At 49.4% G+C, this 22535-nt stretch overlaps 3 protein-coding genes across 8 annotated transcripts; 2 read left to right on the top strand and 1 right to left on the bottom strand.

Annotated features, from left to right (window-relative positions):
• Positions 1-1709: 1709 nt before the first annotated feature.
• On the top strand, positions 1710-3499 carry Med11 (mediator complex subunit 11). The gene is made up of 3 exons (XM_021177847.2): positions 1710-1870; positions 2015-2145; positions 2872-3499. The coding sequence occupies exons 1-3, from the start codon at positions 1786-1788 to the stop codon at positions 3007-3009; spliced, it is 354 nt and encodes a 117-aa protein (XP_021033506.1). The 5' UTR covers positions 1710-1785; the 3' UTR covers positions 3010-3499.
• Positions 3500-3772: 273 nt separating this feature from the next.
• Cxcl16 (C-X-C motif chemokine ligand 16) lies at positions 3773-10402 on the bottom strand. Of its 2 annotated transcripts, XR_015045037.1 has the most exons (6): positions 9778-10402; positions 9424-9562; positions 9133-9215; positions 5729-6136; positions 4694-5517; positions 3773-4414 (listed from the first exon to the last, which is right to left on the bottom strand). XR_015045037.1 is itself a non-coding variant. In XM_085829844.1 (5 exons), exons 1-5 carry the CDS (start codon positions 9845-9847, stop codon positions 5477-5479), a joined length of 741 nt encoding a protein of 246 aa, XP_085685970.1. In that variant the 5' UTR covers positions 9848-10402; the 3' UTR covers positions 3773-5476. The 2 variants fall into 2 exon arrangements, 1 of the variants encoding a protein (XP_085685970.1); XM_085829844.1 differs by having other exon boundaries at positions 3773-5517.
• A 29-nt stretch (positions 10403-10431) lies between these two features.
• On the top strand, positions 10432-16571 carry Zmynd15 (zinc finger MYND-type containing 15). Of its 5 annotated transcripts, none has more exons than XM_029484002.2 (14): positions 10432-10513; positions 10972-11569; positions 12221-12455; positions 12545-12700; positions 12957-13117; positions 13875-14027; positions 14334-14414; positions 14568-14684; positions 14781-14869; positions 14958-15056; positions 15206-15359; positions 15505-15563; positions 15739-15899; positions 16293-16571. In XM_029484002.2, exons 2-14 carry the CDS (start codon positions 11002-11004, stop codon positions 16462-16464), a joined length of 2205 nt encoding a protein of 734 aa, XP_029339862.1. In that variant the 5' UTR covers positions 10432-10513; positions 10972-11001; the 3' UTR covers positions 16465-16571. The 5 variants fall into 5 exon arrangements, with proteins under 5 accessions (XP_029339862.1, XP_029339863.1, XP_021032144.1 ...); XM_029484003.2 differs by having other exon boundaries at positions 12218-12455; positions 14961-15056; XM_021176485.3 differs by having other exon boundaries at positions 12218-12455.
• Positions 16572-22535: the final 5964 nt, after the last annotated feature.

Genomic DNA, 22535 nt, shown 5'->3' with positions numbered 1-22535 from the left:
TCTTAGAGAATACTAGCTCCCTTTTCCACAACAACCTTTCATCCATCACCACAGCCCTTTAGAATTCCGTTCAAGAACCACTTCCAGGGCTGGAGAGATGGCTCAGTGGTTAAGAGCACTGGCTGCCCTTTCAGAGGACCCTGTTCAATTCCCAGCAACCACACAGTACCTCAAAACTGCCTACAGCTCCAGTTCTAAACAATCCAATGTCTTCTCTAACCTCCATGAGCAATGCATGAACATCACTCACAGACACACATACAGACACAAAATACCCTTACTCACCAAATTAAATAAATAAATCTTGGTTGGCAGTGGTGGTGCACACCTTTAATCCCAGTACTCAGGAGACAGAGGCAGGCAGATCTTAGTGAGTTTGAGGACAGCCTGGCCTACAGAGCAAGTTCCAAGACAACCAGGGCTACAAAGAGAAACCTTGTCTCAAAAAAACCAAATAAGCCGGGCGTGGTGGCGCACGCCTTTAATCCCAGCACTCGGGAGGCAGAGGCAGGCGGATTTCTGAGTTCGAGGCCAGCCTGGTCTACAAAGTGAGTGCCAGGACAGCCAGGGCTACACAGAGAAACCCTGTCTCGAAAAACCAAAAAAAAAAAAAAAAAAAAAAAAAAAAAAAAAAAAAAAAAACCAAATAAAATAAAGTAAGCTAACAAACACCATTGAGTGAGAGAACATTTCATTTATCTCTATATCAATAGAGCCTAGCACACCTAACTGATAATCAAAGACAGAAAGGTCGAGGGAAGGACCCGGGACATGAGAATGAGCTGGGCTCAGGATCAGGAAGAAGCCTTAGGCCCGGAGAATGTCATGCTTTCCTTAGGAGAGGTTGGCCACCAAAGAGCCCATGACTACCCAGTATGGAGGAACCCACTTGAACTCCCACTGTCATCACCTGGCCCAGGGCCAATGCTTAATAATAAATTCTTATAAATTCAGCAAGTCCACCAGACAGTCAACTAACTCAGAGAGGTCTGAGTGGCTTTGGGCCACAGGGCTGTTTCAGTGGTGGCTCATACCTTTAATCCCAGCATTTAGGGAGGCAGAGGCAGTGATACTCAATTTGTGGGGAAGGGGGTGAGGGGAAGACTAGTGCCCAAGTCATGTCTGGCCACCCTTCTTTAATAAGCTAATTTAAAATGGAAAGTTAAAAAAGGAGACGTATCCAATGTGGCCACGTTGGGAAGAGTGACAAAGAGATCCGACAGGCCCCCTCAAGTCAGTCTTCAGGGTGCTAACGCAACATCAAAGTTTAAATAGAGCAAGGTTGTGCACATCTAAGTACCCCACCCCCTCCCTCAGTCAAGGTGTGTGGTCACACCCATCACTGACTCTTCATTATCTGGGCTTCAGTCTCATCCTGTAAAGTGGTCTGACAAGTTGTTAGAACTGTGTAAAATCTCTTTCTGAAAGACAAGTTCTGATAGTCAAGACCGAAGAGATACAAGTATCTCTTTAAACTATCTTCATTTTTGACAGACCTCTTACACCAGAGGATCTCTATGAGTTCCAGGCCAACTTGGTCTATACTGAGATCCTGTCAGAAAACAGAAGTCAATAACCGCCTCTTTCCTCCCCGTCTGGCCTGGCATTAGAGCCCTGGCAGTCAGACTAGACCAGGTAGACTCGGAAGGGCGAGGCCGCGCTGAGCATCCTGGGAATTGTAGTGTTCGCTGCAGTGGCCTCTGCGCAGGCGCACATTAACAGGCATTTCCGGGCTGTGGCGCCACACCTCGCAAAAGACGGCCTGCGGGGCTTTCCACTGGAACGATGGCTACCTACAGCCTGGCGAACGAGCGGCTGCGCGCCCTGGAAGATATCGAGCGCGAAATCGGCGCCATCCTCCAGAACGCAGGTTCGGGAAGCGAGGGGCAGACGGCAGGGGGTGAAGACCAGCCCGGGACTCTGCGCGCAGTTGGGGCGGGACCTGAATGCTAGCCTTAGGGCGGGGCTGAGTCTGAAGCCTGGGTCTAACACCGCCCTCTCCCCGCCCTGGCAGGAACGGCGATCCTGGAACTGTCCAAGGAAAAGACTAACGAGCGGCTCCTCGACCGGCAGGCGGCAGCCTTCACCACTTCTGTGCAGCACGTGGAGGCAGAGCTATCCGCTCAAATCCGCTACCTCACCCAGGTGGGTGTGTCTAGAAGGTGCTGGGCGGGGACCGCAGCTCTGAACCAACGCCCTAGCCTTAGGGATTCCCTGAGCTTTAGCTTGGTAAGACTGCCTCTTACGCGATAGGTACTTTCATTTCAGGGCTGGTTTAGTCCTCTAAAAGGGAAGGATTAAAAATGTCTAGGGTGTATAAACAATACCCTAGGCACACCAACTGGCACAGGCCGGTATTCTCAGCTACTTAAGCGCCTGAGGCTGGAGGATCACAAGTTCAAAACTTGTCTGGGCAATTCAGACCCAGTAGGTCAAAAAGAGAGTTGGAGCTCTATGTTAGAGCACTTACCTACCATAAAGAGGCCCCGGTACGGAAATAAATAAATAAATAAATAAATAAGAACTGAAGCTACCGAACGTTGTTCCCAGAAACTTGGTGTGAGGCCATATATGCTTGGGGATTAAGAAAACAGACAACGCTAAGAGGCTTCCAGAGTCTTACTCCAGCTGCCACTGTTTACTGACATCTGTGGTGTGCTGGGCACTCTGCAGTGTCATATCCTAAAACGCTAGGATGTGTTTGCTGTGGTCCCTTTTTTTTTTTTTTTTTTTTTTTTTCCCTTAGAACACTGAGTTACCAGTCAGCTAATGTAGATCAAACTTGGGAAAGATGTGAGACCAGAGAAATAATACTGCCTGGTTGTGGGTGGTGAAGAGAGGCAGTACCCCATTGATTGATCTGTCTTGTAGGTGGCCACAGGGCAGCCGCATGAGGGCTCCAGCTACTCTTCCAGGAAGGACTGTCAAATGGCTCTAAAGCGAGTAGACTACGCCCGCCTCAAGATTAGTGATGTGGCAAGAACCTGTGAGCAGATGCTGGAGAACTGAGTTCGGATGATCCAGTGTGTGCCCTGCACCAGAGACCGGTAGGATGGGGAGCAGTGCATTATACACGTGCCCTACTGGTCAGGGCAGACGAGGACCACAAGGCAGAAAGGAGAACTGGAGAATCCAAAGCCCCAGTGTACACACATCTCTTCTGGCTCCTCCAGCAAGACGGCCCTGTTTTCCACTATGCAAGATCAGGCAGAGGTCAGAGGTCAACTCCCAACCCACTTCCTCATGTGCACCCTGCCCTGGAGTTTCAGAAGACTTGGCCCAATAAAAATAAATGTGTTCTTATAAGCACGCCCGGTGGCTCACACCTGTAGCCCTGGTACTTGGGAAGTAGAGGTGGGAAGATTGCTATAGTTTGAGGCCAACCTGGGCTAAGTACATAGAGGGACCCTCCTTCAAAAAGAGACATTAAGTTCCTCATTGGAAGAAACAAAACAGGAACTACGTATTTTAATAATAAAAGCTGTAACTTTTTTATAAAGCTAAGAGTCTCTGTCTGCCTCTCTCTCTCTCTCTCTCTCTCTCTCTCTCATATATGAGGCTCCAAGAGACTGAGGACTCGAGTCCTGTCTATACAGCATCAGCCCAGTCTATACAGCATTAGCGTGGTGGCTGCGAGGAGGGGAGTGAGAAAGCCCAGGCTTCAGTGTGGGGTTGGAGAACAGCTGATGGAGTCTCAAGAGAGACTTGTGGCCAGGGGGCACCATCAGCAGTTCTGAAGGGACAAAGACCCAGAGTCTGCAGAAGTCACTAATTCTAAAAAAAAATTTGCCAAGATTTATTTTATGTGTATGAACAATGGTTTTGTCGTTGTATGTATATGTGCACCACGTATATAAATGGTGTCTGTGGAGGTCAGAGGGGGTTGTCAAATCCCCAGGAACCGGAGTTGCGGATAGTTGTGGGCCACCATGTGAGTCCTTTAGAGTCCCGAACAATATCTCAAACCTGTTGACTTATCTCTCCAGCCCTCAGCCAATTGGTCTAAAAGTAATCTTTAGTATTACAGTTAAAAACAGGATTTGTCCAGTTTATTGTTACACTATGCAAAAAGCAGACACTTTTTAAAATTGATCTGGTAGTGGGAGGGTTGAACCTAGAACTTTATACATGCTAAGCAGGCACTGTACCTTGGGACTGCACTTTTGGACCACATATTTGAGAGTGTTACATTTTATTAGAGGTGGGGGAAGGCTAAGGGCAGAGGGGCTATTCATATATTATTAGTTGTAAAGAGTGTTCCCGAAGGGCAGTCCTTTAATCCCAACACTGCAGAGGCAGGCAGATCTTTCTGAGTTTTAGGACTGTCAGGGCTGAATAGTGAAACCCTGTCTTTAAAAAAAAAAAGTGTTTAGCGACTGTAATCCTAGCACTATGGAAAGTGGAGGCAGGAGACCTAGGGATACGTAGTCAATACACAAGGAAGGCAGGAGACCTGGGGATACGTAGTCATATACACAGGGAAGGCAGGAGACCTGGGGATACATAGTCATATACACAGGGAAGGCTGGAGACCTAGGGATACGTAGTCATATACATAGGGAAGGCTGGAGACCTAGGGATACGTAGTCATATACATAGGGAAGGCTGGAGACCTAGGGATACGTAGTCATATACATGGGGAAGGCAAGAGACCTGGGGATACATAGTCATATACATAGGGAAGGCAGGAGACCTAGGGATACATAGTCATATACGTAGGGAAGGCAGGAGACCTGGGGATACGTAGTCATATACATAGGGAAGGCAGGAGACCTGGGGATACGTAGTCATATACATAGGGAAGGCAGAAGACCTGGGGATACGTAGTCATATACATAGGGAAGGCAGGAGACCTGGGGATACGTGGTCATATGCATAGGAAAGGCAGGAGACCTGGGGATACGTAGTCATATACACAGGGAAGGCAGGAGACCTGGGGATACATGGTCATATGCATAGGAAAGGCAGGAGACCTGGGGATACGTAGTCATATACACAGGGAAGGCAGGAGACCTGGGGATACATGGTCATATGCATAGGAAAGGCAGGAGACCTGGGGATACATAGTCATATACATAGGGAAGGCAGGAGATCTGAGGATACATAGTCATATACATAGGGAAGGCAGGAGACCTAGGGATACGTAGTCATATACATAGGGAATTTGAGGCTGGCTTGGACTAAGTAACATCCTAGCTAAACAAAATAAAACCCTGGAAATCCATACCTTTTTTATGAATGTGAATGGGGGCAGATGTGGTAGCATATGTCTTTAATCGCAGAATCTAGGAGGTAGAGGCAAAGGGTCAGTAGGTCAAAGCTGACCTAGGTTCCATATGGGTACTTTGTCTCAAGACAGCATGAGAAAGAGTGAGCTCAGGTTCCGTTCACTGATGGAGACGAGCCTGCTGCCCTGGCTGCCACCTCTCCCATGTCATCATCCATCTCTCAGGAGCTTCCACTCTTGCTGCAGGCACTAGGGTCTTGGTTCAACAGGTGTGTACCAGAGCTGCAAACCTGGAAAGGGTAAAGACATTGGGAGATGATCTCTGAGATGAAGGAGACTCGAGGCAGGACAGGAGCTGAATTGGGGAATCACATTCCTAGACGTTAATTAACATTAAGGCCTAGTCCATTCTGGCTGATTCCTCCCTCACAAACGACAGAGCTGACAGCCTCCCAGGAAGGCTCTGGGTTGGTGGAGGTGAGGGTTAAGAGTCCTGGATACCTGCAGAGTTCTTCTGTGTCACTCTCCTGTTGCACAGCACATAGGCCATGGCTGCAGTGAGGAAGAAGACAATGGCCAGGAGGGATAGCACCGGTACCCAAGCTGGTGTGCTAGCTCCAGCTCCTGGTGCTTCTTGCTGTTTGTCATCTTGCTGTTTCTCATTTGCCTCAGCCTCAGGCCTAGCTTCCAGACCATAGCCTGAAGGGAGAATGGTCATCTCCCAGGGTTGGGTGTGCTCTTTGTTTAAGGACAGTGCTCCCGATGGAAGAGTGGAGTGCTGAGTGCTCTGACTATGTGCAGGAGTGCTCGTGTCCGGAGGTGTCCCCTCTGTGGCCTCAGGGGTCTGGGTACTGGCTTGAGGCAAATGTTTTTGGTGGTGAAAACTCTTCCCATGACCAGTTCCACACTCTGGAGAGAAAACAAAAGATCAGTTACTAGAATGGCTGTAGAACTATCTTCCTCCTGTATCTTCAAGGTATGGCTCTCCCTCTCCCTCTCCCTCTCCCTCTCCCTCTCCCTCTCCCTCTCCCTCTCCCTCTCCCTCTCCCTCTCCCTCTCCCTCTCCCTCTCCCTCTCCCTCTCCCTCTCCCTCTCCCTCTCCCTCTCCCTCTCCCTCTCCCTCTCCCTCCCCCTCCCCCTCTCCCTCTCTCCCTCTCTCCCCCTTCCCCTCCCTCTCCCTCTCTCCCCATCCCTCTTCCCCTCCCCCTCTCCCCCTCCCTCTCCTCTCCCCTCTCTCCCCCTCCCCCCTCCCCTTCCCCTCCCCCTTCCTCTCCCCCTCCCCCTCTCTCAACAAAAGATCAGTTACTAGAATGGCTGTAGAAGTATCTTCCTCATGTATCCTCAAGGGCTCTCTCTCTCTCTCTCTTCTCTCTCTCTCTCTCACACACACAGGCACACATAGGCACACACAGGCACATACCCCACCACCCCTCCACCCCCAAAGGAATAAAAGTCAGATTAACAAGAGAAAAGCACAACAAGCCGGGCGTGGTGGCGCACGCCTTTAATCCCAGCACTTGGGAGGCAGAGGCAGGCGGATTTCTGAGTTCGAGGCCAGCCTGGTCTACAAAGTGAGTTCCAGGACAGCCAGGACTATACAGAGAAACCCTGTCTCGAAAAACCAAAAAAAAAAAAAAAAGAAAAGCACAACAAATTCATAGTTTTATGGGACCCAGGAACCTTCAGAATAAAGTCCAGGGAGAGTTATTGTGTGCTTAGACTAGATTAGGAAGTGCTATAGAAATATGACTGGACATAAAGAGTTCTCCTTAGTGTGGTAATGAACAAGGGACGACATTGAGATGAGGCATGGATTAAATCTCCAGTCCCCCAACTCCACAGTAAAGCAGGAAGGGGGACGAGTGTGGCTTTGTCAGATTCTTTCTGACCTCCTTGTCCTAGCCAGGACTGCTATTGCATGAAAGATTTTATTATGCCCCAGTTTCAGGTAATGTCATAGAATTCCTTTATGGTCGGCTGTCCCAGAGAAAGGTGGAGGAAAGTCCGGGTGATTTGCTTTGCTGGGTCTCTCAACTGCTAAAACTCCCTATTTGGGAATTATGTTATGACCCCAGCAGAGAGAAGGGCATGGGTAGCAGCCAGGGGACAGTTGAACAGCTGTGTATACAGCCCAGTGGCCGAGTTCTTGCCTAGCATGTATGAAGTGAGGCCCCTGCAGTTGGGGCAGGGTAGGGGAGGAAGCGAGTGGCAGAGGGACAGACAGGGACGAGGAAGTTCACAAACCATCAGATGCAGTCACAGGAGCAAGCAGGTGTGCTATCCTGCATGGGACTCTAGATGTATCTCACCCCTCATCTACAGCCTTCTGGGACTTTCTTCAGAGTAAAAGGCCCAGGGTATCTGAGAGGGTTGAAGAAAACAATGTCTACATTGTCTCTGTAGCCTGAAAGGCAGTGAGTGGGGTACCATTGATACCTCATTATAAACTAATGAGGAACATTTCTGGGGTTTTGTTGTTGTTTTGAGACAGGGTTTCTTTGTGTAGCCTGGCAATCCCAGAACTAGCTCTGTAGACCAGGTTGGCCTCCAATTTACAGAGATTATCTGCCTCTGCCTCGTGAGTGCTGGGACTAAAGGTACGGCACCACCACACCCTACACATGTATTTTCTTTCAGAAGGAAAATACAGGGCTGGAGAGATGGCTCAGCGGTTAAGACCACTGACTGTTCTTCCAGAGGTCCTGAGTTCAATTCCCAGCAACCACATGGTGACTCACAACCATCTGTAATGAGCATTGGATGCCCTCTTCTGGTGTGTCTGTAGATAACTACAGTGTATACATATACATAAAATAAGTAATTCTTTAAAAAAATATACAATCTTCACATGAGAGGTGTAGCTGAAGGAATGCTGATAAGTTGTTTGAAAACTGGCTTATGTATCCTTAGGATTTATTCATTTCATTAAGTATTTGTTTGTTTACCTTGAAAGAAAAAAAGATCAATAAGTATTGCACTCAAGAGCCAAAAGGAGGGAATGTATGCCTTTAATCCCCAGCACTCGGGAGGCAGCGGCATTCAGATCTTTGTGAGTTTGAGACCACCCTGGTCTCCAAAGTGAGTTCCAGGACAGTCAAGACTTAAACAAAGAAACCCTGCTTAGGGCTGGGGAGGACCCCCCACCAAAAAACAAAACAAAACAAAACAACAACACAACAAAAACTGTAAATCAAGTATTACAAAATCTAGGTGATGGCATAGACGCTCCCATTGCAGAATTTTTTTCAACTTTTTGTTTTGTTTTTGAGGCAGGGTCTTCGTACATAGACCTGGCTATCCTGAAACTCACTTTGTAAACCAGGCTGGCCTCAGATTCACCAAGATCCACCTGCTTCTGCCTCCCAGAATGTTAGGGTTAAAGGTGTGTGGATGAATTCTTTCAACTTCAACATGTTTATTTTCATCATGAAGTATTAGAAAATGAAAATAATACCTTCAAGTGATTTCAGTGAAAACACAGCAGTGAAAGTCAAGCCTGTTGCAGAGTCCTATAATTCCAGCTACTAGAGAGGTTGAGACAAGAGGATAGCAAGTTCAAGACCATTCCAGTCAACTTAGCCAGACCCTGTCTAAAAATGTCTAAAAAATCGGGGAGCTCACTCAGGGGCAGTGTACACATTTAGCTTGACCAATCTTGAGTATAGTTTATATTAAAATAGTGACTTCAAGAAAATATTAAGTCATAGCATTTGTGGTAGAACAAATTGGCCAAATCCAGGAAGATGACAGTAAATGATATTGGGAAAACACAGACTGAAGTGACAGAACTGCAGTGAAAGTTAAAAGGTTCTAACGAGGAAAGTGCTATGTGGCAGAGGCAAAGGGCATTGTAAGGTGGCAGCCTGCACCCTGATGGCCCACTGGAAGACAGAAAAGGCTCTCACCTTTGCGCTCAAAGCAGTTCACTAGTTCACGGACCCACTGTTCTTGGCTTCCCCCACACACGCTCTTGGACTGCAACTGGAACCTGCAAAAGGATCAATGTAGTCTCCTGGCCACTCCTTCCCTTCCCTACCTTTCCTCATTCCAAAGGTGTGAAGTCACAAGAAGGTGAGCCCCACTACAGCTGGAAATCCCCAGATCAGTAAAACTAGAAAGGAACTAGGCTCCTGGACTTGGACTGGGTGTTCAGATGGATGGTCCCACAACTGCCCTGGGGGGAAAAGAGACAGTACCTGATAAAGAATGGACAGCGATGAAATGCTTTCAGGTATTTTCGGATATGATCCAAAGTACCCTGCGGTATCTGGGTGCCAGAATAAATTGTACGATCACAAGAACAACTTCCAGCGACACTGCCCTGGTTGCCATCACCTAATGGAAAAGGAATCAGCCTGGGTTCTCAGACTGAGGAATCTGCCCTTGTCCCAGTCTAATCTCAGAGAGACTTTCCCTAGTCACCGCTGCAGCCCTGGATAGCTCTGGGCTGAGTTCTTAATCCCGCGGACGGACTTAGTGCTCCTCCGCAGTTTCCTTCAGGGGCCCCAGTCCCGCGCCCCCTACCACCCCTCCCCCCGCCCCCGACTAACCTGGCAGGGTCAGCAGCGCCAACAAGAAAAGGAAGAACGCAAGGGGCAAGGGTCCAAAGCCCCGCCTCATCTCCAGCCTCTGCGGAGCTTGTTGGGACGAGGTCACCCAGCCCACATCCAGCCAATTCTCTAATGCTTTCTCTTCTTCACCCTGACTGATGTTTTGCGAAGGCGCTGATCCGGATCCGTGCCAAGCTCAGGAGGGGAGGGGGCGCGAGGTGGTGGCGTCTTCTGTCCCCCGCGCGCGCTGTCTGGAACCGACCGTCTGGTCGGTACCGGGGAGCCCGCGCTGCGCCCAGCTCCCAGTCGGGGGACACACACACACCCTGCCCCGAAGGCGGAGCTCCAGACTCCCGCCGGCCAGCCGTAGGGTCAGCCAAGACTATCCGACAAAACCGAAAGAAAATTTGGGCTGTAGAACCAGAGGAATCCGAGTGAGCAAGCTGTGGTTCCGGAAGAATGACTCGGTTGGGTTCGGGGATTTCAGCCCTCTTGAGAAGTCATCTGTCTGTCTGCTGGTTTGTAAAGTGGGTGATCCTCTAGATCCTTCCTCTGGCTCCAAGATGCTTTCACTTCCCTGGACCGCTGGGTCTCAGTAGGATCCAGTCACATGGCCAAGGTGAAGCAGTCAAACAAGTCACCAGACCTGTGGGAGTGCCCACGCCCTGGCCGAATACTGCCAGATGCCTAAGCGTGCCACTCAAGCCCTGACGTCACGACGGTCCCCAAGCACGAGGTATTTACCTTCGAAAAGTGGTGGCGGCTGTAGGTACCGGAGGAGAGGAGCGGCCGTAAAGGGGGTGGGGTTCGCACCAAACTGATCCAGACCCAAGAGATGCCTCAGTACTTACTCAGACCAACAGACCCCCAAATTTCCTCTTCTCAGCAAGCCTTTCTCCACAGGATTAGCCTTACCTCGTGTCTTCCCTTAATTCAAATCTCACTTTAGGATTTGAATCATTGAGTTTTGTGCCCCAGGTACAATTTCATTCCTGAGTACTCCCCTTTAACCCTAAATATCCACTTTCCAATCTAGCCTTCCTCCGTTCTCATCCCTGCAAATCCTAGTCTCAGCTCCTAATATTCCTCTGTAAACCTTACCTCAGACTCACACCCTTCTCCCTTTTGCGACCCAGCCCAAAGCCTCACCACTACCCTGATCCTCATGCTTATCACATATCCCTTTCTGCTCAGACTGGGTCCAGGCCCTGAGTATCTAAAGACATGGAGTTTGTGTCTGGATACCGCGACGAGTTCCTCGATTTTGCTGCTCTTCTCTTTGGCTGGTTCCGCAAGTTTGTGGCAGAGAGGGGGACCATGGGGACCAGCCTTGAGGGCCGATGGCGTCAACTGGAGTCACAGATAAGGAGGCTGCCTCAGGACCCTGCCCTTTGGGTGCTCCATGTCTTACCAAACCGCAGTGTGGGCATCAGCCTGGGGCAAGGTTCAGAGCCAGGTCCTGGGCCAGGCCTAGGGGCTTCCCGGCTCCTGGGAGATGAGCCTCCACTTCACCTGAGAGACCTGAGTCCTTATGTCAGTTTTGTCAGCCTAGAGGATGGGGAAGAAGGGGAGGAGGAGGAGGAGGAGGAGCATGGAGCTAGGCCAGGCACAGAGAAGGTGGAACCACAGGAGGGTGGGGAGCCAGCCCCTCCAAGCAAGAAATTCCCCCAAGAAGCAAAGCCTGCTCCAGAGTCAGAGGTGACCCAGCAGGAGGCAAGCCGTGAAGAAGGCAGCAGAGAGGAGCGACCAGAGGATGAGAGGGCTCCTGAAAAGAGGAAAGGACGGAAGAATGGTAAGAGCCCAGGACGGCCCCGCCCTGAGTCAGTCCTACCATGTCACTCAAAACCCAAAGAGGAGGCATGAGCTGGTAACCTTCATGCAAATCTGATGCCAGAAGTTGTTTTCATCTACCACAGTGTGTGTTTTTGTTCTGTAATTTGAATCAACATCCAAACACTTGTAAGGAATGAAAGTCCAGAAGCCTTGCATCTTAAGGATAATATCCAGGTGCTAGGGCTGGAGAGATGGCTCACAGGTTAAGAGCACTCACTAACTCTTCCAGAGGATCCAGGTTCAATTCCCAGTGCCCACGTGGTGCTAACCACCTTCTGTAACTCCATTCCCAAGGGGATCCAACACCCTCTTCTGGCCTCTACAGGCACTACATGCATGTGGTATACAGGCATACAGATGGAGAAAATACCCATACAGGTAAAATAAAATAAGTCTAAAGAAAAGGTCAGATTTTGATAAGGTTCCTGTATTTCTTACATTCTGGCCCTGCATAACAGCTGCCCACATTCCATAGGGAATGCCTCTTTTATCTTGTCCCTTCTACTCATTGAGGTCACTTACCTGCCCTCTCTAGGCACCTAAATTTGCTGTATTTGACTGTGACTCTCTGGCCCTTGCTCTCTCCCCCAAATCTTCCATCTTTCAGCAGAGGCTGCCCCCCTGCACCTTTCCTGCCTTTTGCTGGTGACGGACGAGCATGGCACCATCTTGGGCATTGATCTGCTAATGGATGGAGCCCAGGGGAGTGTAGGCCAGAACCCAGGCACTGAGAATCTGGCTCCTCGGGCCTATGCTCTCCTCTGTCATAGCATGGCCTGCCCTATGGGCTCTGGGGACCCCCGCAAGCCCCGACAGCTTACCGTAGGAGACGCCCATCTCCATCGGTACAAATATCTAGTATTGGAGGGTAGGAGGGTGTGGGATCTGAACTCCTGAGCCTTTTCAGCCCAATGCCACCTTCATTCCCTCACAGAGAGCTAGAGAGCCTGGTCCCAAGGCTGGGTGTGAAGTTGGCAAAAACCCCAATGCGCACGTGGGGTCCTCGGCCAGGTTTTACTTTTGCCTCCCTTCGGGCTCGAACCTGCCATGTTTGTCACAAGCACAGCTTTGAGGTGAAGTTGACACCCTGGTGAGCCCCCACAAGGCTGGAGTCAAGACTTGAGCAGTTGGCCAAACCAAGTAGAAAAGCAAGCCAGGCCAGTTGGGTGGGGGTGTCCCAGCAGATGGGGGTGGGAGGGTAAGAAAGGGTAGAAAAAAAAAAGAGTTATGGGCTGTTAGTTAAAGGCTGCAATACAAGGAGGGTGACTGGCATACGGGCAGAGGTACAGCCTACAGGACATGAAAACTAACAGTAGGTACCTATGACCCCTGTGTCGCCTGCCCAGCCCCCAGTGCAGTGCAGTCTTGTACTGTGGAGAGGCTTGTCTCCAGGCTGATTGGCGGCGATGCCCAGATGATGTGAGCCACAGATTCTGGTGCCCGAGGCTCGCAGCGTTCATGGAGCGGGTCGGAGAACTGGCAAGTTTGCCTTTCACCTATACTGCAGGTACCAGAAGGAGGTCAAAGCGGCAGGGAGGGGGTCCTGGGACCAGGTCTTTGAGACAGGATCCAGGGCTTGAAGGATACATGATTGAAATCTACATCCCTGGGATAAGAGCTGGGCGCTGTGTATTTGGGATTAGGGTTTGGAGGTGGTACCTGAAGTAGAAGAGCAGATGACAGCATCCCTGAGAGAGATTAGGGGATCTGAGGGCATCCATTCAAGTGCTCGCTGACCACCCTTCCCACTATCCAGTCACATGACCTCAAATATGTCACTTAAGCCAGGCATGGTAGCACATCCATAGCACTCGTGAGACTGAAGCAGGAAGATCGTGAGTTCCAGACCACCCTGTGCTACATGGGACCTTGTCTCAAAAACAAGACAAAACCATAGCTAGCCCAGATGGGACAATACCTGTAATCCCAACACTTCAAGACAGGAGGACCGGGTTTTCCAGAGCCGTCCTCTGCTACCTAGTGAGTTTAAAGCCAGCCCTGTCTCAAAACAAAAATCCTTCTTCAAACCCAAGTTTCCTCATCTGCAGAAGAGAAATACTAGCAACGATAAAAAGCACACTTAATTATTTTAAGGGGAAATGGAAGCTCTCTGTGCCTGAAACATAGTAGGTACTCAGAAATGAAAATTCCCTCCCTAGGTAGACCGAGGCTCAAAGTCAGGGTCTGCGGGGTTCGCAGATGGAGGGTAAAGCCCTGGGGCAGAGCCAGCAAACCCTCAGTCCTCACCCTGTCTCCTTCTGCAGAAGTTACCAGTGAAACTTTTAACAAGGAAGCTTTCCTGGCCTCCCGAGGCCTCACTCGTGGTTATTGGACCCAGCTCAGCATGCTGATTCCAGGGCCCGGTGCCCCCAGGTACCCCTGGGGCAGCACATCATCCCTCAGCTGCCTTCTCAATGGTACGTGAGGCATTTGCCAGGAATGGACTCTTAAGCCTAGAGGGTAGGTTAGGAGACTAGGGGAATAGGCCAAGTCCCATATAACCACTGTCTATACACACCAACCCTCTACTAACACAATCAGAACCATCTCAAGCCTTTCCAGACCATAGAGAGACCCTTCCTGCCTGACCTAGACTAACTCCAATCCTGCTAACAGCTTCTGGCCTTCTTTCTCCCAGGGTGCACAGCTCTTGTGGGAGGAGCAGGGAGACGAGGCAGGGAGTTTACAGAGCTCTGGGCGCTTGCTTTCCCTCATCCTCTTAGGTGATCCTTACCAGCTTCTGCAGGGAGATGGGCCTGCCTTGATGCCTCCGGTGCCCCTAGAGCCACCCAGGAGCCTCTTTGGTGAGCCAGAGGGGGTCGTGAAAGAACTAGGAGCTAGGACAGAGATCCTGATGGGGGTGGCAGACAAAACCTGGTGCCTGAGCAGAGGGAAGTGCTTTGGTGGATAGGGGTCCAGGCCTGGCATCTGGTGGTCCATCAAGACACTCTCCCCAGGTTCATGGCAGGATTACTACACGTGGCGGGGCCTCAGCCTGGACTCCCCCATGGCTGTGCTTCTCACCTACCCACTGACGGTGTACTATGTCATCACCCACCTGGTACCCCAGTCCTGTAAGGAGTGCAGACGCAGACGGGACTGGAGGGTGTGGAGGTGCGGGTGTGGCTGTAAGAGAGCCCTTAGTTTTTAATGGGTTCACTTCTCACCAGTCCCTGAGCTCAACATCCAGAACAAGCAATCCCTGAAGATCCACGTGGTGGAGGCTGGCAAGGAATTTGATCTCGTCATGGTGTTTTGGGTAAGTCCCCAGCCCGGAGAATGTGCACTGAAAAGATGGACGTGGACCTAGGGAGCGACCCAGAGCTGACCTTCTCTCTGTCTCTAAGGAGCTCTTGGTCCTTCTCCCCCATGTGGCCCTGGAGCTACAGTTTGTGGGTGACAGCCTGCCACCTGAGAGTGACCAGCAGCATTTTACTATGCAGAGGGTGAGAGCCAGAGAGGGGCTGCTCTTCTTCAGCCCTGCCTCTGATAGCCTCCGGGTGGGACCCTCTCCTTCCCCTCCACCTTCCTCAGTTTTTTTTCTGGTGCTTCAGTTATCCTGTGGTTTCCCCCCATACCACTCTTGGCCCCACAGGATGGACCTGAGGTGTCTGTGCGTCCTGGTTCTGGAGTATCAGCACGGTTCAACTCTGGGACTAAGGAGAAGGGCGGTCGAAGGGATCTGCAAATCAGGGTGTCTGCCAGGCCCTATCACCTGCTCCAGGGACCCAAGCCTGACCTGGTTATTGGTAAGAGCCTGGGGTTCATGAATGGGGATCTGGGACAGGGTTGGGGTTTTTTGTTTGTTTTGGTTTGGTTTTGAGAGGAGGGAGGGGGAGGGGGAGAGGGAGAGAGAGAGCGAGCCCAGCAGCCAGCGACATCCTCTCTTGGCAGGATTTAACTCCGGCTTTGGTCTCAAAGACACATGGCTGAGCTCTCTACCCCGGTTACAGGTGGATAATCTCACCTCCCAGCTCCTTTCCTTTCCCTAAAGGCTCCTTCCACCACCCTTAAACTGCTCCGTAGACCTCTCCAGCATTAGGGTCCCTTCGGGAGGATGGGTCTCGGGATGTACCTGAGAAAAGGAACTTCCCGGGGGGAGTGTCTGAAGACCCACCCAAACCTCAGTCTCTCCGAGTGCCAGCATTCTTCACTGAGAGCAGTGAGTACGGCTGTGTGATGGACGATCAGACTATGGCGGTGGCCACCGGAGGGGGCACCAGCTCGCCACAGCCCAACCCCTTCCGCTCCCCATTCCGCCTTAGAGCAGCTGACAACTGTATGCCCTGGTAAGGCCCAAGACCACCTATTGCTCTCCTGACCGGCGATTTATACACTCTGCATCCCAAAAGGTCTCTGTATTCCTGGGACCCTCTTCGCCCCTATCTCTGTCTTCACTACTTTTCCACTCCCTTGCTAGTCTGGACAAGCTCCAACACAACCTTTTAGATCCATCTCACAACATCTCTCAACTCCTCGCCCTGCTCCTGAAAAGACTGAGGCTCCTTTATTTCCCCCACCCCACCCCCGGGGATCGAACTCAGGCACCAGGCTTAGCGGCAGATGCTTTTACCCGCTGAGCAGCCCCCAACCACCACCAGCTTGGAGCTTTTTCGTGCCTTGAGCAGCCTCACTTGCTAGGAGGCCTGGCCCTGGCCCTGATCACGTCCTCACCGCTGCAGGTACTGTAACGCCTTCATCTTCCATTTGGTCTACAAGCCTCCCCAAGGCGGCACAGTCCGCTCGGCTCCCGGCCCTGCACCTAGACCCCCAACTCCCGCTGCACCTCCTGTCCCGGCTCGAAGGCGCCGAGGAGAAAAGAAAGCTGCACGCGGGCCCCGCCGGCGCAGATGAGAGCGGACTTGGCAGCCGTCCATTCCCAAGCATGCGTCCTAAAGGAAAACATTCCAAGGCCCAGGGAAGCCTGATTGTTGGGACACAAAAGGTTAAATAAAATTACTTGTTTGAAACCTCTGAGCTATTGACCTTTTGACTTCACCTTCATGATTGGGTCATTATCCCGGGTAGGAAAATAAGGATGCATGGGTACTTTTTCCAGCTGCTTTCACTCTGCTACCTGGCGTCTCAGCGAGTAGGATGTACAGCCTTCTCTGATAATCCCAAAGTCCACTCCCAGTTTGTATGTTGATGAGTCATTTTTTTTTCTAGGCTATGAACATCGGAGTCTCCCGCTAAGACAGCTAGAGACCAAAAAAGCAGAAAGTGGCTTCCCTTAACGAAACTGGGAATTAGACGAACTCCTTGGCACGTGATCCACACTTGGTTTGGATTCAGTTAAGAGCCTAAGGAGGCAAACTACCTTTTCTCTCATTCTCCACAATCTTTCTCGACCAGAACCTAGACCTCTCTTTCTTAAAATCCCCGAGTGTAGGTTGGAAGTGAGGTTTGCTAGATAGAAATAGGAAAGCAGTTACAACTTGGCGGGGACCAGAGGTTGATGGGTGAGATATATTAATTACAACAGGATCATGCAAACCGAGTAAATCTTTACAAGATTTCTTCATAGCCAAAGAGTAATGGTAACTGTCCTTTGTATCAATAAAATGGCATCTCCAGAAGCCAGCAAGATGGCTCAGCAGGTAAGAGCATCGGCTGCAACGCATAATGAAACCTGAGTTCATTCCTCAGGACCCACACGGAAGAAAAGCAGTTCCTGAAAGCTGTCCTCCACCAGTGTGAGCTCATGCACACACATATCTCCATGTCATTAGCCTCGCAGGCCGGCTGAAAGAACTTCCCAAAGCCAGGTGTGGTGGCTTATATTCCTGCAATGCCACCATTCAAAAGGCTGAGACAGGAGGATTCCCTTCAGTGCTAGGACAGTCTATGCGACAGTCTTTTTTAAAAGGTGCCAGGAGTTGGTATTCTCTTTCCACCATGTGGGTTCTAGGAAAGGAACTGAGGTGTCAGGCTTAGGGCAAGCATCTTTTAGCTGAGGAGCCATCTTGCCAACTCCAGTCATTTCTTAATATACTGTCCTGTTCACATTAGAATTCCTTCAGTTATTTCAAATATAACCTTTAAAGTTGGTTTGTTCTGATCAAGAAATAATGAGAGCTGGGTATGGAGGCAGATACCTATGATTCCAACATCCAGAACACTGAGGCAGGAGGATCTCCACAAATTCTAGCCTGAAGTATGTAGTGAGACCTCACTAAAAGAATGACAGGGGTGACCTGGAGCGATGGCTTGGGGGTTAAGAGGATTTGTTCCTTTGCAGAGGACCCAGGTTCCATTCCCAGCACCGGCATGGTGGCTCACAACCACCTGTAACTCCAGTTCAAGGGGATTTGATGTCTTCCGACATCCCTGGACACCAGGCACACAAGTGTACACAGACATGTATGCGGGGGAAACATGTACATAGGTAGAAAATGAATGAATATAATTTTTAAGCATTCCTTAAAAGGAGAGAGCTGGGACAGGCCGCCTTCGGTCATGTCTCTTCAAGTCTGTCTCGGTCTATAGCAGTTCTCTTATCTCTCATTCTCTCAGAACTTACTCGATGGCAACCTGAATCAGTTGTCCCATGGAATGTTCCTCATTCGGGCTGATTACTTCCTCAGGGTGTTTTTTTGTCTTTTATTTATGTGTTTGATTTCCATAAATAGGTCATTAGATCTAGCTGACCGACAGTGAGTTTTCCCATCGTGCTTGCCAACTTCTGCCAGCTAAGCTCAGGACCTCTGGCTCTTCCATTCCCTTGAGCCAGACACCTCTAAATAACAATATGCATTCTGTCATTATGGAATTTCCCATTTGGTTGCTCAATCACTATTTCACTTCCTTAGGGAGGGAGGCACTTTCTGAGTCACACTTGATAGCACCACAGACACATCTCCTAAACCCTGAAATACCCTTTATTTCCCCTGACCCACACTTGTTATTCCTAGTCTAGTTACACACCAACCAAGGGAGGGTACTTCTGTCTCTAAAGGTCTGGCAGGGCACAGGGCTGGGAATGTATTATACTGTTTCTCTAACTCTGCCCACACACTCACGCTTTCCACTCACCCTCCAGCCCCACCCCCACCCCCATCATAACTTCTCTCCTTGTTTCAGTCTCTGTGGCCAGAGAGAAGCCTAGTTTCCTGGTGGACTGAAGGGAAACAAAGTCTCAGTGCTCCTTCCCCCACCAAAGATAACCTCCAAACTCCCGGCCAAAAACGAAGTAAACAAAGCAGGGAAGAATATGTTATCTGCACAAAGCAGGGAAGGATATATTATCTGCACAAAGCAGGGAAGGATATGTAATCTGCACAAAGCAGGGAAGGATAAGTATCTGCACGCTGGTGTGGGGTTGCTAAAGATTTCTTTATTCATTTTCATTTTGTTCTGATGATCTGTTCACTTTTCTCCCATGAACAGATCCAGTCCTTTTGTAATAAAAAGTTCCATAGCCAGGCAGTAGTGACACACACCTTTAACTGAAGCTCTAGGGAAGCAGAGGTAGGCAGACCTCTTGAGTTTGAGGCTAGCCTGGTTTATAGCGTGAGTTCCAGGACAGCCAGGACTACACTGAGAAAACCCTGTCTCCAAAACCAAGTTTCATAAGCAAACTGCTCCTTGATGGATTCACTTCCCGTCCTCCCACCCCCGCCGCCCCTGAGCATGGCTTTGTGCCTGTAATAGCATAAACTGAGAAGACTGAAGACAGAGAACCTCAAGTTGGAAGCCAAGTCTTGAGAAAGGAGAAGAAGAGAAAAAGGAAGGAAAAGAATAAACAAAGCCAAACCAGGAAACGAATTTTTCACAATGTATATAAATTATGTCAACGTCAAGTCAGAGTGTCCATAAATCTCTGTTGGAAGAGGACCATAAGCATCACTTTGTGTGCTATCGGATGCTTTAGGACACAAATGCAGACCTTGACCGCCCCACCTAGGGTGTGATATGGATGTGAAGCATCGCCCTAAAACTCTCAGCTTCCAGGCTTTGGAAGGGATGAGGTGGCCAGAGTTCTGATGTACCCAATAAATTCCTTGATGGATTCTTATGATTGAATTATTGCCAGATGGTGAGCTTTACTGGGGACATGTCTGTGGGGTGCCGTGTTGTCTCAGGCCCCTCTCTGTCTTTTCGGCTTCCTGATTGCTTTGAGATAAGCAGCCAGGATGATCTGCCCTGTTCTAGGCCCAAAAGCAATGGAGACACAGATCTTAGACAGAAACCCGTTAGACTGGAAGCCCCAAACAACAACAAGAACAACAAATCCTTTCTCCCTTAGTTGTTTAATTGGGTATTTTGTGATGTCAATGAAAAGTCTGACACTATCTACAATAAGAATATCGTGACTACAAAAGCTGGCCTTTGAATATTAACTGGCCTTTCTCAGAAAAGGTGTGCTGGCCTATTATAGGGTGGGATTTTGAAAATATGGGTTTACAATATTTTGTGTGAATCAGAAATCATCTAATTAGTAGGTCTTAGAACCCAACCTCTAACTAAGACAGAGGAGAAAAGGAGAAACAGGTAGAAACAGTGGATAGTGATGGACACTGGAGGGAAGCGAAGCACAGAGAGAAGACTGTTCTCGACCAGCAAGAACGACACAACACGGTCGGTTCTTCTCAACAGCCTTTATTGCAGGAACGCCTCAATGCTGCTACGGGGACCCCGGGTACCCAGGGAGGTCTGCTTATATACTCTCAGCCCCCCATCCACTCACAGCAGGCCACATCACCTCACCAGGCACACAGTTTCAGCCAATCAGGGCGGCAGGGGCATGTCTCCACCAAATATGAACTTGTTTACACTGCCAGCAACATGGTGCACCTGCGCAGCTCTCACGATGGTTGTGGCTTATTTTCAGATATATGAGGAAGTCAAGTGCAAGTCATAAGACTTAGCTGCAGTCCCGGGCGCCATCTTGGGACTGCTGCCACACCCACTCCTCACAGAAGACAGGTAAGGAAGGGTGGATGGAAGAGGGTGTGGTGGGCCACAGCCAGGACAGTGAGAGTGCAGAACACAGAGAGCTCAAAGGGTAACGGAGAATGACAATTTGTGCTGGCACTTGAGGGGAAGATTATGACCAATGATGTCCAAGACCAACTCGCAGGACTAGGAGAATAGATGAGAACATCTGGACAGACCCAGGAATGGCCTCCAAGCCACAAGTAACAGCCGGAAATGTGGCTTAGCAGTGGAGACCTTGCCTAACATGTCAAGGTCTTGGATTGGATCTCTAACGTGAAAAAAAGCAAAGAGCCAAATTAAAAAAAAAAAAAAGTAGTCTTCACTTGGGAAGGCAAAATGTACGAAGAGTGTTGAGAGGGAACTAGGAAGGCTGTGGAGAAGGGACTGGGTGGGGAAACTGGAAAATCAAGAGAGGCTAGAAACCGGAAAAGCCAATGCTCTGGAGCTAGGTAGGATGAACAGAAAGACAGCCCCAGTTCTTGGCAACAAATTGACATTCCCTAGTGTGGTGGTGGCAGGCTGGAGGGTAGGTGAAAGGAAGGTGGATGAGAGGCATCAGCTGGTACTCTGACGTTCTCTGCCCTTCACTTTCTTCCAGTATCTATGCGTTGTTCATGTTCTGTCGTGTCTGCTTCTGCTTCTTCCTACAGATATTCAGATACAACTACCAGGAAAACATGTGCTTATTTATAAATGTCTCTCTTTCTTTCTTTCTTTCTTTCTGTCTGTCTGTCTGTCTTCCCTTCTTTCTTTCCTTCCTTCTTTCTCTTTTTTCTTCTTTCTTTCTCTGTGTAGACTTCACTGTCCAGGAATTTGTTGTAGACTAGGCTGGCCTCAAACTCACAGAGATCTGCCTGTCTCTGCCTCCCAAGTGATGGGATTAAAGGCATTCTCATCACCACTTCCTGGCATTAGTTGTGTGTGGAGATAGTTGGTTTTTGTCTATTTCTTTGTTTGTCTGTTTGTTTGTTTGTTTGTTTGTTTGTTTGTTTTGAGACAGGGTCTCTCTGTTATATACCTGTGGCTGTCCTGGAACTCCCTATGAAGACCTTGGTGACCTCAACCTCACAGAAATCCACCTGCCTCTGTCTATCCAGGGCTGGGATTAAAGGCATGCACCACCCTGCCCAGACATCATTCATTTATTGTTTGCTTGTTTGTTTGCTTATTTATGAGATAGGGTCTCTGCAGCTCCCAGCCTAAAGATAGACCAGGTTGACTTCAAACTCTCAATCCTCCTACCTCAGCCCCTGAGTGTGCTGAGCTACCATGCCTTATCCACTTTTAATTTTTTAACTGACATAAAATTACAAATATTTATCCAGTATAATGCATAATGACAGATGAAGGCATCTGGTACCACCTCAAACTTATCATTTTGTATTTGTAACATTCAGAATTCTTTGTGCTGCTGTTTTGAGGCATTTAGTAAACTGTCTGCCACACCCTGGTACCCGACAAAGAACACTATCCAAATGCACCTCAGAGTCCATTAGCCATTCTCTCTCTCTCTCTCTCTCTCTCTCTCTCTCTCTCTCTCTCTCTCTCTCTCTCTCTCTCTCTCTCGTATGTGAGTACACTGTAGCTATCTTCAGACACACCAGAAGAGGGCATCAGATCCCAGATCCCATTACAGATGGTTGTGAGCCACCATGTGGGTGCTGGGAATTGAACTCAGGACCTCTGGCAGAGCAGTCCGTGCTCTTAACGGCTGAGCCATCTCTCATTGATCACTAACCATCTCCCCATTAACCATTCTCAGTGAAAGTGTAAGTGCCCCTCAGTCCCAGTGTTCAAGAATCACTGTAGCCGTTCGGTTAGTTGGATTTGTCGAGACTTTCCATCAGAATGTAAGGTTAGGTTAGGTTTGTTTTTAACAAACGTTTATAATCATGCTTTGGGTAATTCTAATTCCATTGCATTTTTATTACAGGAATTAATTTATCTGGGACACATGCTTGCACATGTGGGAGGGTAGAGCATAT

Source organism: Mus caroli, unplaced genomic scaffold (genome assembly GCF_978045245.1).
Source record: "Mus caroli unplaced genomic scaffold, Mus_caroli_1 scaffold_13, whole genome shotgun sequence".
Taxonomy (NCBI): Eukaryota; Metazoa; Chordata; class Mammalia; order Rodentia; family Muridae; genus Mus; species Mus caroli.
The sequence above is the reverse complement of the archived record's forward strand: the minus strand, read 5'-3'. Positions and strand labels throughout refer to the sequence as shown.

Excerpts from the sequence above, each read along its gene's own strand:
- Cxcl16 (XM_085829844.1), bottom strand. The coding sequence starts at position 9,847 with ATGAGGCGGGGCTTTGGACCCTTGCCCCTTGCGTTCTTCCTTTTCTTG. Across the intron at positions 9,216-9,423 it reads CGCTGTCCATTCTTTATCAG|GTTCCAGTTGCAGTCCAAGA; the intron begins GTACTGTCTCTT and ends ATCCTTTTGCAG. Across the intron at positions 5,518-5,728 it reads GACACAGAAGAACTCTGCAG|GTTTGCAGCTCTGGTACACA; the intron begins GTATCCAGGACT and ends TACCCTTTCCAG.
- Zmynd15 (XM_021176485.3), top strand. The coding sequence starts at position 11,002 with ATGGAGTTTGTGTCTGGATACCGCGACGAGTTCCTCGATTTTGCTGCT. Across the intron at positions 11,570-12,217 it reads GAGGAAAGGACGGAAGAATG|CAGAGGCTGCCCCCCTGCAC; the intron begins GTAAGAGCCCAG and ends TCCATCTTTCAG. Across the intron at positions 15,900-16,292 it reads GCTGACAACTGTATGCCCTG|GTACTGTAACGCCTTCATCT; the intron begins GTAAGGCCCAAG and ends TCACCGCTGCAG.
- Med11 (XM_021177847.2), top strand. The coding sequence starts at position 1,786 with ATGGCTACCTACAGCCTGGCGAACGAGCGGCTGCGCGCCCTGGAAGAT. Across the intron at positions 1,871-2,014 it reads CGCCATCCTCCAGAACGCAG|GAACGGCGATCCTGGAACTG; the intron begins GTTCGGGAAGCG and ends CCGCCCTGGCAG. Across the intron at positions 2,146-2,871 it reads AAATCCGCTACCTCACCCAG|GTGGCCACAGGGCAGCCGCA; the intron begins GTGGGTGTGTCT and ends TCTGTCTTGTAG.